This window comes from Nannospalax galili, unplaced genomic scaffold (assembly GCF_000622305.1).
Source record: "Nannospalax galili isolate Female #2095 unplaced genomic scaffold, S.galili_v1.0 scaffold444, whole genome shotgun sequence".
Lineage (NCBI taxonomy): Eukaryota > Metazoa > Chordata > Mammalia > Rodentia > Spalacidae > Nannospalax > Nannospalax galili.
The window spans coordinates 1597025-1611793 of record NW_008354022.1 but is presented as its reverse complement, the minus strand read 5'-3'; the positions used below and the strand labels follow the sequence as shown (position 1 = coordinate 1611793).

The 14769-nt window shown below is 44.5% G+C and overlaps 1 protein-coding gene across 1 annotated transcript in view; it reads left to right on the top strand.

Annotated features, from left to right (window-relative positions):
• The window catches only part of Auts2 (activator of transcription and developmental regulator AUTS2), a 1247925-nt gene that overhangs the window by 309260 nt on the left and 923896 nt on the right, over window positions 1-14769 (top strand). Inside the window, exon 2 of the mRNA XM_008851110.2 lies at window positions 9042-9254. Within this exon, the coding sequence (XP_008849332.1) occupies window positions 9042-9254 (213 nt within the window). The remainder of the gene's footprint in view (window positions 1-9041; window positions 9255-14769) is intronic.

Below are 14769 nucleotides of genomic sequence, written 5' to 3'. Positions count from 1 at the left end.
GTATTGGTTACTTTTCTTTTGGTGAAACACTGCAACTTATAGAAGGAAGTGTTTGGGGGGCTTATGCTTTCAGAGGGATAAGAGTCCATCATGGGGTGGGGAATGGATGTGACATGGCAAGAGGCAGGTGGAGCAGGAAGCTGACTACTCACATCTTCAAAGAAACAAAGGAAGCAGAGAGGGGGCAAAGGCTATGAATGCCCAAACTCCACACCCCAATAATATGCTTCCTCCAGCAAAGTCACACCTCCTAAACCTCCACAGATAGTGCCAACAACTGGAGCCAAGTGTTCCACACTTGGAACCTATGGGAGACATGGTCTTATTCAAATCACTGTTGTCCAAGCTTGGCCTGACCCAGTAAATTCTTACCTATAGTGCAAATCATGGCACAGACAGACAAAGGCATGTGAGGTGTACAGATCTATAACAAAAATTCCCAGATGTTTAATGGACTGGGGACTGGAGAGAAGGTTCAGTGGTTAATTGGTGACAGACACACCTCTGGGCATGTCTGTGAGTGAGTTTCTAGATGGGTTAGTTAAGGTTGGAAGACCCACTCTGAATGTGGGCAGCACAGTCCATGGGCTGGTGTCCTGGACTGAATAAAAAGGAGAAAGTGAGCTGAGCACCAGCATTCATCTTTCTGCTTCCTGACTGTGGATGTGATGTGATGTGATGTGATGTGATGTGATGTGATGTGATGTGATGTGACCTCACAGTCTTCCACCATGATGGATTGTTCCCTTAAGCCATGAGTCAAAGTAAACCTTCCTTCCTATAGTTGGTTTTGTAGATATTTTGTCATGGCAACAGGAGACATAACTCATACAGTAAGTAGTTCTCCATAAACCTCAGAGAACCACTTGAAAGACTCTAGCCATGACAGGCCTTTGCTCTGTCTATAGACACTTCCTAGTACATTGTCAATACCATATCTACATATAGCGCTTCATAGCACACAGTTTGTCTTTTTCATAACATCCATCCTAATGGGTGTAGACAGATACCTTATTTTAATTTGCATATCCCTCATGACTGCTGGCACTGAGTACCTGCTCAATACCTGCTAGCCATTTTTGTGTCTTCTTTGGATAGACGATTCCTTGATAAAAGAACACTGGACTGGTGCTGTAACTCAGCTGGTAAAATACAAAGGCCCTGGGTTCTGTACTTAGTACCACATAAACTCAGTTTTGATGGCTCACAGCTATCATCCCAACACTTGGAAGGTAGAGGCAGGAGGATCTCTTCAGAGTCATCTTTGACTGCATAGTTCAAGGCTAGCCTGGGACAACTCATATTTATAAATAATGGCTAGTTGCAGGTTGCACATCCTTTCTGATGTCCACTCCCTTGGTGTAGATTGGAGCAGGTGGCAAGCAGTGGAAATCCGAGCTTTCTGCCTGAGATAGGAAGCATGACTCTGCCCTCAGAGTGGCCTGAGACCTGTAGGGTGTGCCCTCGTTCCTCCTGCTTGGCTTCCTGTCCTGTACTGTGTGGTTCCTTTGGCCCTTTGTGTATGTTCATGCCCTTAAGCCCTCACTGATGAGATTTTCTGCCTTCAGTCATGGCAAACTCAGCTTTCAGAGTGCTGCTTGTTACAGGGGAGCTAATTTTTTTTTTTAAAGGTTTCCTTTTCGTCATGCCATATTTCTCAGATTATGTGGAGGGACTGTAATCCAATTTTTTGGAATCCTTCAGGGCTGAGAGCCTAAACTGTTTTAAGCAGCAGCATCTGCTTGCCAGGGACTCAGCCACTCTGAGCATGTTATAGGCTAAAGGCAGCCAGCTCTCAATTATCTATAGGAATGGGGGACTGCTGGTGTTTTCAATTCACAGTGCAGAAGTCTCACTTAAGCTGCTAGCTGTGTTCTCATCCCATAACCAAGCTTAGGAGAGCTTGGGGAGGGGTGCTCTTCGGTGCCTTCCCTCTCCTTCCACTTCTTTCCTTCCTCCTCTCCCTCTTCCACCCCCCTCTCTTCCTCTCCAACCCCCCAGCAATGCCATTTGAGGAGAAGTTTTAATTTTTGTTGAACTATTAGTTGATTTTTTTTTTTTTTGAGACAGGGTCTCCCTGTAGCTCCAGCTGTCCTAGAACTCACTGTGTAGACCAGGCTGGCCTTGAGCTCACAAAGATCCAGCTGCCTCTGCCTCCCAAGTGCTGGGATTAAAGTCGTGTGCCACCACGCCCAGCTATTAGTTGATTTTTATGTGGTTACATGCTCCATCATCATTTGTTAAAAAGATTTATTTTTGGTACTGGAGGGATGGCTCAGTGATAAGAGTGCTTGCTGCTCTTGCAGAGTATCCAAGTTAAGTTCCCAACACCCACTTTGGGCAACTCACACCTACCTGTAACTCCAGCTCCAGGGGATCTCATGGCCACATCTGGTCTCTGGGGATACTCCTGCATTCATATGGCATATCCTCCCTCCCTCCTTCCCTTCTCCCCCCTCTTTCTCTCCCTACCCCTACACAAATAAAAATTGAAGATTAGGGGCTGGAGAGATGGCTCAGTGGTTAAGAGCACTGACTGCTCTTGCAGAGGACCCGGGTTCGATTCCCAGCACCTACATGGCGGCTATGAACCATCCTTAACTCCAATTCCAGGGGAATCCGAAGCCCTCTTCTGACCTCCATGGCACTGCACTCATGACATGGGTGCACTCACATACGTGCAGACAATACACCCATACACATAAAATAATAAAATATTTTTTAAAAATTGAAGCTTAAAAACCCATTTTCTACAGAATTCCTTCTTCATTCTTACTTAAAGTCAGCCACCAGTCATCTCTTTTGGGACTCTCTCTGTTCCATTAATCTGTATTTCTGTGTGTCCAGACTGGAAGGCACTTTACATTCATGTGTCAGTATAGACACTTTGCCTACTCCTCACATAACCCTCCATGACTCTTAATAGATTTCCTTCCTTCTCTGATTGAGCAGATTGAGTTTGGAATTTTTTTGTATTTCCAACAGATGACAGTATGTGGCTTGTAGCTGGACTATTGATATTTTTTCTATGTGGTGTGTGAGCACTTGGAAGTGCAGGTGTGCTTGCACATGCTGTCAAGTGTCTTCCTTGATCACTTTCCACTTTCTTTGTTGAGGCAGGGTCTAGAGTTTGCAGGTTTGGCTGGTCTAGCTAGCCACCTTGCCTCCAGGAATCCTGTCTGTCTCCAGAGAGCTGGAATTACCGGTGGACTTCTATTCCTGCCTGTCTTTATGTGGGTGCTGGGAATCCGAATTGGTTCTCAGACTTGCCCCACAAGCATTTCATCCCCTGATTCATCTGCCTAAAGCATGGTTTTTGGTTTTTAGAAGATGTGAATATTTTAGATTTCTGAGATAGGTTTTCATGTAGCTTGGGCTGGCCTCTAACTTGCTGTGTAACCAAGGCTCCTACTTCCACCTCTCATATGTTAGAATCACAGACATGCACTGCTATGCTTGGCGGAGATTGATATTACATTTATTTCAGTCACTAAAATGTGGAGTCTCTGGGAGTCCATTTGTTAAATTTACTTGTTCAAAAATGCTAAGTAGAAATCCATGCAGATATAGTCATACAGTCACAAAAGCCCTGAATGGTTTTTAATTTTTCACTTTTTAAAAGGTTTTTAATTTTTATGTGTGAGTGTTTTGCTTACATTCATGTAAGTGTACCCATGTGTGCAATTCCCATGGAGGCCAGAAGAGGACATTGGATCCCCTGGAACTGGAGTTGTGGACGAGTATTAGCCACCACATGGGGTTCTGGGACCCTCTGTAAGAGCAGCCAGTGCTTTTAACTCCTCAGCCATCTCTCCAGTTCATTTTTTTCATTTCTTCACATTAGATCCCCACAACTCTCTAGCACTGGGGCATTCACAGAATGAATTTTATCTTAAAACCATTCAGAAAGCACATATATGCTGTACAGTAAACCAAAGACTCAACAGACTAAAATGACAGCACACCCCCTTCAGTGTCATTCCATGATGATTAGCAGAGCACTTCTTTGCTTCTTTGTGATTTCTTTCCCTGTCCTATTTAGCTAGATCAGAATCACCTGAGAAGAAAGCCTGGCTTGAGGGATTTCCCAGATTGGATTGGCCTGTGGGCAGTTTGTGGGGGACTGTCTTCACTGTTACTTGATGTAAGAGGGCTCAGCCCATTGTGACATCCCTAGGCAGGGGGTCCTGAGGTATGTAAGAAAGCTGCTTGAGCTTGAGCCTGGTTCCTCCATGGGGTTCTTGCCCTGGCTTCCCTCAGTGATGGACTGTGGCCTAAGCCCAATAAACCCTTTCCTTCCCTAAGTTCTTTTTGGTCAAGTTGTTTTTCATAGCAACAGAAAGGAAGCTAGAAACAGTCCCTGAGACCAGATTTCTCAGTGATCCTTTTGAACCCGTTCCTCCCTCCTGCACACCTGGGCACACAAGGACACACCTCACAGCCCCTCTGTCAGTGTTGGTCTGTTCTCAGATGAGTGGGGTTGGAAAAATGAGACAGTGGCTCTTCATAACATCCATTTCCTTCTAGGCAGGCAAATTGTGCCTTCATTTCCATCATCCCTGCTTCATCTGTAATCAGCCAACAGGGCCCCTCAGCTGCAGGATTTCATCCTCAGTCTGTTACTCTCCTGGAGTTGGCACAGCACTGAACCCTTTCATTTCGAAATTCAGGAGCCTTGGGCAGAAGATTGTGATTTGGGAGAAGGGGAAAATTAAGAGTAGGATCTCTTGTTCTGAAGAGGGCTGGCACAGAAGGAAATTGCTTTGCTTCCTCTGTGTGTGAGCCTCTGAATGGGTGTGCTCCCATCACCCCATTCTCGTCTAGTGACCCCCCCCAAATTACACAATTTCAACCATTCACAGAACCCATTCTGTTGTGCATGGCTTGTGTGGTCACCCCCTCTATTGCCTACAGAAGTGTCTAAATCTTTCTTCTTCACAGCCAGGTTTCTGCTGGTGGGTGATTGGTGTTCCTGCTTCTGACTGTTAAAGCAGATTTCTAAGGTCTCTCCCTCACTCTTCCACCTCCAGCCCTTCCTCTCCCAGGGTTTGGGTGGGTGAGGCAGACTTTTATCTCTGCTTTCTATCTTAGTCTGGGCCTGAAAATTAAATTGACCTAAAAGGTTAATAGGAGAAAAATGACATGCATTTTACATGTATGTGGAAGCTACCACAACAAGTTTTAAAAACCTCTGAAAGAGCCAGGCATGGTGGCTCTTTGATGTAATGCTAACACTTGGGAGGCAGAGGCAGGGGAGCAGGAATTCAGAGTCATCCTTGGTAACATGGTGAGTTCTAGGCTCTTCTGGGGTGTTTGATACTCTGTCTCAAACAAAAGCAGTGCATATCAATTATCCCAGTGTTTGGGAGGCAGAGGCAGGTGGATCTCTCTGAGTTCCAGGTCAGGTGGGCTATGTAGTGAGATCCTTTATCAAAACAAAACCACAAACAATAACGAAAGTCCTTCAAAAGTGACAAAACCCGAATGCTTATTTATTGGCCTACTAGGGGTGGCAGTTTTGGGGAAATATCTAAAATGTTGGAGAAGATTAAAAGGAGGTAAGAACTATTTGAGCATTTGTGCACCTTTTTCTTTGTCTTGGTCTTTGCTCTCCTCTGAGTTTCCTCCCTCCTGCTCTAGGCTAGGCATCTTTTTCTCATCACGGCCTGGCCTCCCTAGTCTGCCTGTGATGCTGCTTTTCTCCTGGCAGTCAGGGCAGAGTGTCCTCTCTTGAGTCTGCTGATTTTCAAGTGCCTTTAGTTTACAAAGATCCTTCTGCCAAGTGGTGCATTTTTGAGTGCCATGTGCTGTCACCTTTCATTCATTTGCTAAATGCTTCTCTCACAGAATGAGGGCTGTATTCATTTTATACAAGTGTCTACAAGCCTTCCTGATGGACAGTTTCCCTTGGCAACCTCTTGCCTAGATCACAGGCAACGAATGACTCAACAGGCCTTTGAAAATTGTTGTTCATTGATCCCAAATGTTATTTTCTAATGCACATGATTCCTCTCCCCATTTTGTAGCACTGCTTTTGAGAGTGGTCACATTTCTTTAAGGAAATTCTTAATTGTCACTGTCCTGTTGGAGATGGGCTGGTGTGCTCCTCTCACCCATGTATGAATCATTGCAGGTGTTACAGATATCTGAAGTGTGATTGGTTTATAATCAGCTTCTTTGTCTTTAATTTATTTACTCCTTCTCTCTCTCTCTTTGTGTACATGTGTGTGTTTGTGGGGATGGGGGTGGTGTGTGTTTGATGTGTACCAATGTGTGTGTATAAGTGTGTGTCTACCAAGTATAGCATATTTTTAAAATATTTTATTATTATTTTATGTGTATGAGTGTATTGCCTGCATGTATGTGAGTGCACCCTGTTATGCCCAGATCTTGTGACCCCCAATGACCACCAAGGAGTCCAGAGTGTATGCAACAGCAAAGAGCCTTTATTCGGGCTTAAACTCGGGCCCTCAGATTTCACTGACCCAGTGTATCTGTACTGAGAGCCCCGATCTAGGGTGGGGTAGGCTTTTATAAGGAAGTTTCACAGAAGCCCGCACATGCCAAGCATCCTTTAAAAAGATTGGATGGTCCTATGCCCTGAGTACGAGGAGGAGTCTTATTGGTAGGGGCTGTCTTTAGGGCATTGGAATGTGCTGACTGTTATCTGTGGGGCCAGAAGTTTCTGTTTTTACCTTATAAGGCTGCTATATGCCTGGACTTGCTTGATCTATAGCTAGTCAAAATGGAGTTAGTGCCACCTTAAGCCAAGCAAATTACAGAAGCAGAAAGAAGCAGTTAGACGAGTCAGGGTCCCATGTGTTTTGCTGTGGAGGTCAGAAGAGGGTTTCAGATTACCCTGGAACTGGAGTTAAGGATGGTTTGTAGCCACCGTGTGGGTGCTGGGAATTGAACCTGGGTCCTCTGCAAGAGCAGTCAGTGCTCTTAACTGCTGAGCCATCTCTCCAGGCCCTCCAGTGGTAGCATATTATGCACAAAGGCCAGAGGAGGATATAAGGTGTCTTGCTTTACTATTCTCTACCTTACTCCCTTGAGACAGAGTATTTCTCTGTCTTGGAGCTAGACTGACAGCCAGCAAGCCCCAGGATCTTCTAGTCCCTGCCCCACTGGCCCACAGCTCTGGCATTTCCAGTTGGTATGTCATCACAGCTGGCTTTTTACATGGGTCCTGGAGATTGGAACTCAAGTTCTCATGCTTGCACAGCAAGTACACTTATCCAGTGACCTGTCTCCCCAGCTGCTGGCCTTTGATTTTTATTATTTATATGAAGTAGTTCCTGCCATTTCCTAAGATAGTCATTGGAAAGCTAAGTGATTACGTTGCTTCACACTTAGTAAGCAATCAATAAATGTTTATAGAGACAGTGAACAAATAGTGACCCTGTTGATTCAAGATTTGCTTCAAAGAAACTTTACAGTTGTAAGTAAAGATGCATCTTTTAGAAAATGAACATAGTCTGTACTGTCTGGAAACATAAGCCTCATACTATGAAACACTTTTCAAAAGATGTCAATTCCTCTCTCTCTATGCAGATTTTTTTTCTCACCCCATCCCAGTCCCCACTCTCCAGAGTAGGAAATCTCAATATTAATTGGAGCCAAGATGATTGTCCTGACTGCTGTTTCTAAGACTTTCACAGATCTCTGGCAGGCTAATGTCTCCGCATGGGGTCCACTCACTCTGGCTCTGTGTCACTGTTCTGTCTTGAGAATGTCCTGATTAATATGCTACATGAAAATAAAATAGGTTTGTAAAAATTATACCGTAGTCTCATAAATAAGAATTCACATTTGTATGGAATTGGATGTAATTTACAATACCCGTTTGGAGGTATCTTCAGTATGAAGGGAAGTTTAGTCTTAAAAGAGAAGAGCACCTTTTCTTAAAAGCACAGTGATGTTTATTAATCATTTGTTTGTTAATCCTGTACTCTACTAGCCTATGACATGGGTTGTGTGTTTGTGACAAAGGAGTTCTGTACCCCAGAGTTCTTTGTGTATTACCTGTAGTAGTGCCGTTTAATTGTTATGTAGAAGAGCCTCAAAACATGCCCAGCTCCTTCTGCTAGTGCAGCCTGTATTTCTGAGTGCCTTTCATGGAAGCTGATGGCTTTGGTTAAATATGAGACTAGGGTTGGAGTGAGCATAGTTACTTATAGTGAGGATCCAAGTTTGATCCTCAGAACACATATGGAAAATCGAAAATTATGGTGTTGTGTGCTTGTAATGCCAGACTTCAGTGGTGGAGATGGGAATCCCTAAGAGCTGGCTGGCTTAGCCAGCTGTATCACTTACTTTTCCTGCTGCTGTTACAAACACCATGACCAAGGCCACTTATAGAAGGAAGGGTTTGTTGAGCTTACATTTCCAGAGGAATGAGAGTCCCTCATGGTGGGGAAGCATGGCAGGAGACAGCTAGAGCAGAAAGCTGGGAGCTTGCATCTTTAAGTGGCTCAGAATGCAGAGAGAAGAAAAACGAAACTAGGGCAAGACTATGACCTCTCAAAGCCCATTCCCAGTGATATGCTTCCTCCAGCAAGGCTATACCTCCAAAATCTCCACATGCAGCACCACCAGGGGCCAAGTGTTGAAATGCTTGGAGCCTATGGGGGACATTCTCATTCAAATCCCCACACAAGCCTAGCCTTCTTGGCAAGCTCTGGGCTAATGAGAGACCCTGCCTCAAAAAACAAGGTGTGTGGGGCACTGGAGAGGTGGCTCAGCAGTTAAGAACAGTGACTGCTCTTAGAGAGGACCCGGGTTCAGTTTCCAGCATCTGCATGGCAGCTAACGACCATCTATAACTCCAGTTCCACAGGATCTGACACCCTCTCTGTCTCCTCAGGCACTGCACTCACGTGGTGTGCTTACAAAGGACCTGTTGGTGGTAGCATTAGAGATTCAGAACAATTGAGAGCTATTTCTGTGTCTACTCCCCCTTCCTGGTAACTCTGTACTTTGGGGTGATGTTAGATACTCATGTAAACACTACTTCCTTTTCCATCTGTTCCTTTCTGCAGAAAGATGTAGCACTTAAGCCTCAGGAACGTGTGGAGAAACGCCAGACTCCCCTGACCAAGAAGAAGAGGGAAGCTCTTACCAATGGCTTGTCCTTTCACTCAAAGAAGAGCCGACTCAGCCACCCACATCACTATGGCTCAGATCGAGAAAATGACCGTAACCTCTGCCAGCACCTCGGGAAGAGGAAGAAGGTTCCCAAGGGACTCAAACAGGTGAGCAAGCCTGGTTTTCCTTTTTTCCTGTGGCTTCCCTTCACTTCCTATAGCTGCAAGATTCTTTTCAGAAGGTGGAAATTTCCTTAGTAGGATGCTGGGGTGGCTGCTATGGAGAGCATTTGTTTACCTCTGTAGAGGAGTCCATACTCTGGGTATATTATCAACATTTGACACTCCAGTCTTGCATCTTTTCAAATGTGTGCTGTGCATTGGAATGGGATACAGGGCTGCTGGTACCAAGGGCTGGCTGCCTTGTTGAGATGGTCTATCTTGTGTATAAGAGGTCTTTACCATGAAGACAGATGGCACAGGGACGTCTGACCCTCTCCATTGCACACCTCAGGGTTGTGACTGGTCTGGGAGTTTGCATGTGAGATTTGTACTGGGGCGTGCAGAGAGCATTGAAATCTGCCTGCCTGCCTTGTTCTCCAAACCCTGGGAATCTGAATGGTCTTTGTGATCCACTGAGTGAGCAGAATCTGGCGATGGAGCTCTGTGGCCTGTTAATGAGGTTACAATGATCCAGGAGCAGATACAGCACTTGGCATCTGGGGAGCTTTTCTGCCTGCTTGTTGAAATCCCCATATGAGATGGGTTAATAATGAGAATCGAAGCTGTTCATAACAGTTTCTCTGCACATATCTACTTTTGTACAGAGCTACCCTGTGAAGAGTGTGTTTGTTTGTTTGTTTTTGGTAAGACAGTTGGGTGTGGCTGTGACTTGACAGAAGCAGAGGAAGAAGAGGTGGTTCACAGAGCAGGTGTTGTACAGGTGACATATTTTTTGCAGAGTGGAAAACTTGAGATCACACAAAGCAGTGGTTCCAAAAACCTCATGAAACATCAGAATCACATCACCTGCCTCAACTAGAGTCAAATTCCCAGTCTTTTCCCATGAGCTATGAAATCTGTAGTATGAGAAGTTGGAGGCTTGTTAATGGTCAGGCTTGTTTGGAGGTCCCTCATGTACAGTGCCAGGAGTATATTTTGGTTTGTGATTTTTTTTCATAGATTTTTGGGTTTCTTTTTATTTTATGTGTAAGTGTGTTTTACCTGCATATATGTATGTGCACCACATGTGTGCAATGCCCAAAGAGGCCAGAAGAGAGCCATGTGGGTGCTGGGAACTGAGCCTGGGTCTCTACAAGAGCAGCACATATTCCTAGCCCCTAAGCCAGCTCTGTAGCCAGTGGATGGTGATTTTTAGAAGATTGGAAGAATAAAAAGCCTCAAGAAGATGGAATGGGAAGTGTGATATGAGATAGAGAATGAAGGGCATGCCCGTGAAGTGAGGTGGAGTAATAGTTGTCAGCATATGCACAGAAGGTTCCATCATGGTGTCCTCATACAACCAACCTAAAGCACTGAACTCACTTGTGAGTAGGATTACTTACATTTCTCTGATGCTATATGGCCTGGTGCAATGTTGGTGTAAGTAACCAGGCTTCATAGGTAATTATATGCACTCTAGAGATGTGGAAACTTGGGCTTCAAGAGATGAAGAGGCTTTCCTGAGATCACTTTGCTGTGAGGCACAGAGCTGGGAATTAGATCAGATCTCTCTGGCCCCACAGTTTACTCTGTTTTCCACTAGATTGGGCATGCCTGGAAAAGATGCCTGGAGGGCATGGTCTGCAAGTATTTCTGGATGGTCAAACAGAGTAAAGTCCATCTTGGATGTGCCCTGTGAAGGAACCAGATAAAGCAGGATGAACTGACAAGTTCATAGCTTAGGTACAGAGTTGGGAAGCTTGAAAGTAACCAAGTTAGTCGAAGATCTTTTAGTTTTTTCTTTTAGATGGGGGCATGGAGTTGGGGAGAGGGAGGAAAGACTAGAGTCTATTCCTAACAGTGTTCCTAACTCTTGTGAGAAAAATATTTTGTCAGCAGTGGAGAGCAACTGTACCACCTTTGTCCCAGGGCTCCCTGTCCTCCCAGCTGGTATAGGGCGGCCACAGGCAAGAGACTAGCCAAGCAGACACTAAGTATCTGGTCTTCTGCTGCAAGAGTCTTCTCTAACTCAATTTCACTTTACTGTCTTAAAATTCTCTTTGTTACCAGGGTTTGAGGTCCTCCTGTGAAAGGGTTAATGATTGTAAAAGAAGACTGGGGCTGTGGGTCTGAGTTTGACTAGGTTTTGGTCTTAATGGTCAACCTCCTTGTACTAATGCTATTTGAAATCAAAGCTATCTTTGTTTGACCTTTGTAAAGCAATTACTTTGCAAATCACCGAGAAAGAATGAATCCTAGTTTTGGCTTAACTAAGGCCAAAGAAATAGCATCTTCTTGTGTCCTTCCTTCTCATCCAAATAGACTATTTTATCAATAATTCTGTTGATTGTAAGAGGGGAGCAGAATTGATAATAGAAGTAAGGTCGTGGTGTCTTTGACTGGCAACAATTCTAGAATCCCAGCCTGGTGCTACTCTTCTGGAAAATGTGGCTCTTGGAGGAGGATTCCCAGGTTCCTCCTTCTAAGCCTCATAGTTATTTAAATTCACAAATAATACACAGAATAGAGTGCCTCCGGGGTGTGTTGAGGAAGACCATAGTGAATCTAAAGGAAGCTTATTCTAGTTCTCTGGTCTATGAGTGAAGGATTTTTGAAGACATTTAAAGGAAGGGAGAATTGCCTGCAGGGACAAGGTGTGTGATCATCCTGTGTGATCATAAAACAGACACAACCTGTTTTAGACTTCTAGGAATAGGTGAGGGCTGGTTAGATGGTTCAGTGCATAAAGGCTCTTGCTGCCAGGGCTGATGACCCAAATTTGATCCCTAGGACCCACATGGTGGAAAGAGAGAACTAACCCCTGCAGGTTGTCCTCTGACCTGTACAGGAGAATGTGTGCACACATATAAGCACAATTTATTAATACAAATGTAATTTTTAAAAAACTAGAAAAGAATAGACAGGATTGCTTCTGTGTTGTATTAGACACCAATATACTTTGTGGTCACTTTTCTCCTGCTTTTGCATTTCAGCAGATGGAGTAACCGAATCTGACTCTCTTAGCTGGAAGGGAGCCTTGAAGTGAGGGTGAGCCTTGAGTAGCATTCCTGAATTAATGGGCTGTCCTTTGTGCCTCTGGTTGAGGGAGTTGCAGTCTGAAGATCTGCAGATGACAGTGGACATGGGTCGAGAGGGCTTGGTCTTTCTTTCTGACATGGGGAGAGTGAATTAACTTTGCATCTTATTAGATGGTACTTCCTGTGCAAGCAACTTAACGCACAGCTTTCCTGTAATTATGGAAGGCATTACTCCTTAGTAGAGAGGAAATAATAGGATTTCTTTTTTTTTTTAACCTGAGAATCTGTTGAAGGCAGCTAATCTTTTCACTCTGAGAGTGCAATTATATACTTTTAAGAGAGAGAGAGAGGAAAAAAAAATCAAATTGCTTTTCCTTCTCTTGTCTGGTTAATAAACTGGGGGTCTCATGATATGTTTTTATTCTGTCCAAAGAAAGCATTTTAATTGACACTTAGCTTATTTGCTGGATTATATTTGTAAGTATAAATACATACTGACCTAGAGCGATTGAGCAAGTGCTTTTGTAGATGGTTGCAGATTTGAACACTGTCTCTAGTTCCCAAAGAAAGGGGTGGGGGTTGATCTAATGAGCAAATTGCTGTGACACAACAGTACATGTCTCTGTGGCCTGCTAACTGTGAGCATTTTCTCCCTGGGGAAGAGGTGAACAACATCTAACCACTGCTAAGCCCATCTTCCTAATGACCTAACAAACAAACCAAAGTACAGTTCCACCAAAGTTCACCCTGGGGAACCAGGGAGTGTGTTAGGCTTAACTTATAGATGGGTGAGGGGTTATTTTCACAAGCATGGGGGACCACAAAGCAGCCAGACTGGAACATCTTCACCTAGTATGGTTGATGGCTTCCCCAATAGCTGTATAGATGGAGATCCCTTAGGTTATCCTTCCTTAATCTGTGTACTTCAGACCTTCTCAAGACCCTGAGGTCACATGCAGTTAGGGCAGAATTGGGTACAAGTGGCTGGGAAGAGTGGCTGGGGCCCCAGGTGAGGGTCTTATGGCTCTGCCCACTCCCCAGTCCTGGGAAGAATGGTCAGTAGTCCTCTGCCCCTCTTGTGATGGACTCTCACAAGTAGACACAGCTAAGCTTAGAAGATGGTGGCAGTTTGGCCCTGAGGATAGCACCTTACAACACCTGCCCAGGTTATATTTCTTCTCAGCCATTAAGTACCTTTGAGCTGACATTAGAGGTGTTAGCTGTGATTGAGGACCAATTGTGGATGCTTTTTACTCCCACTTGGGCTTGGAGATGTGTGAGGTGGAAACAAGATCTCTCCATAGGACCAACCTTCTCTAATCAAGAAACTGAGTCATTGTGAAGCCACCAGAGAACATAAGGAAGTTGTACCCAACCCTCCAGTCAAATCACAACTCCCCAAGGTCTGTTTTGGGAAAATGTGAGCCTTCCCACAGCATTGAGGAAAACAGGGTTTGTTTTTTTTTTCCATATAGCTAACTCCTAGACAATGGGGAGTGGTGCTTTAAAAAGTTAGTAATTTACAGTTTAAAAACACAGAGAAGGAGATTTTTAAAATAGCCATGAGAGAAGGAGTTGGGAGAATGCTCTGAGTTGGCTTCAGCTGGATTTCTAGATCTCTATTTAGTCTAGTAGTCTGTACTTTCCAGGATGAACTGAACCAGAACAAATAGGCTAAAGTGAGAGAGAGACCATCATTTGGTTATATGAGTCTGTGTGTGTGTGTGTGTGTGTATGCGTGTATGTATAAATGTGCCTGTGTGTGCATATGCATGTGTCTGTAGATTCATGAATACCTGTCTCCATTTCCCCAGTGCTGGCATTACAAGTACATACCACCATGTCCTGCTTTTTTACATGAACTCTGGGAGCTCAAAATCAAGTTGTCATGCTTGGGTGGCTAGCGCTTTGGAGTGACTTAGCCATTTCTCCAACCCATGTATTAACTCTACTCATGGACAGCAGGATGGGTCATTAGAATTAACCCAGAGTCTCCTTCCTGAACAGAAATTACTAAAAGCTACTCATTACAGGTAGCATTTCTTATAGAATAAATGACCTCCTGAGGTTGCTCCTTTGTAAGAGGAAAAGAAAGGACTTGGGAACATTGTAGTTGGAGGACCTCTGAGCAGAATAGCCACCATCTTCATCAGATCAGCTGTGCCTGCTTGCCAGAGACCATCCCATTCAGGCCTGTGAATGTTGACTTTTCTTCATAGACAGAAGTGGGGAGGGTCATTGGACCCTCACCTGAGAGTCCAGTTGCTTCCCACAGCCATTTGTATACAATTCTGCCCTAACTGTAATGCCTTGAGGGTCTCTAGAAGTGCTAGAGTATATCTTCTATGGACAGCTAACTGGGTGTGGAATCCATCTATGCAGCTATGGGGAGTTCATCATCCATGCAAAGGCGAGACTTTTCCGTGTCATGGTTGCTTTGGAGTCACCCACACTCCTGTATGTAACTTCCTCACCAATACTCT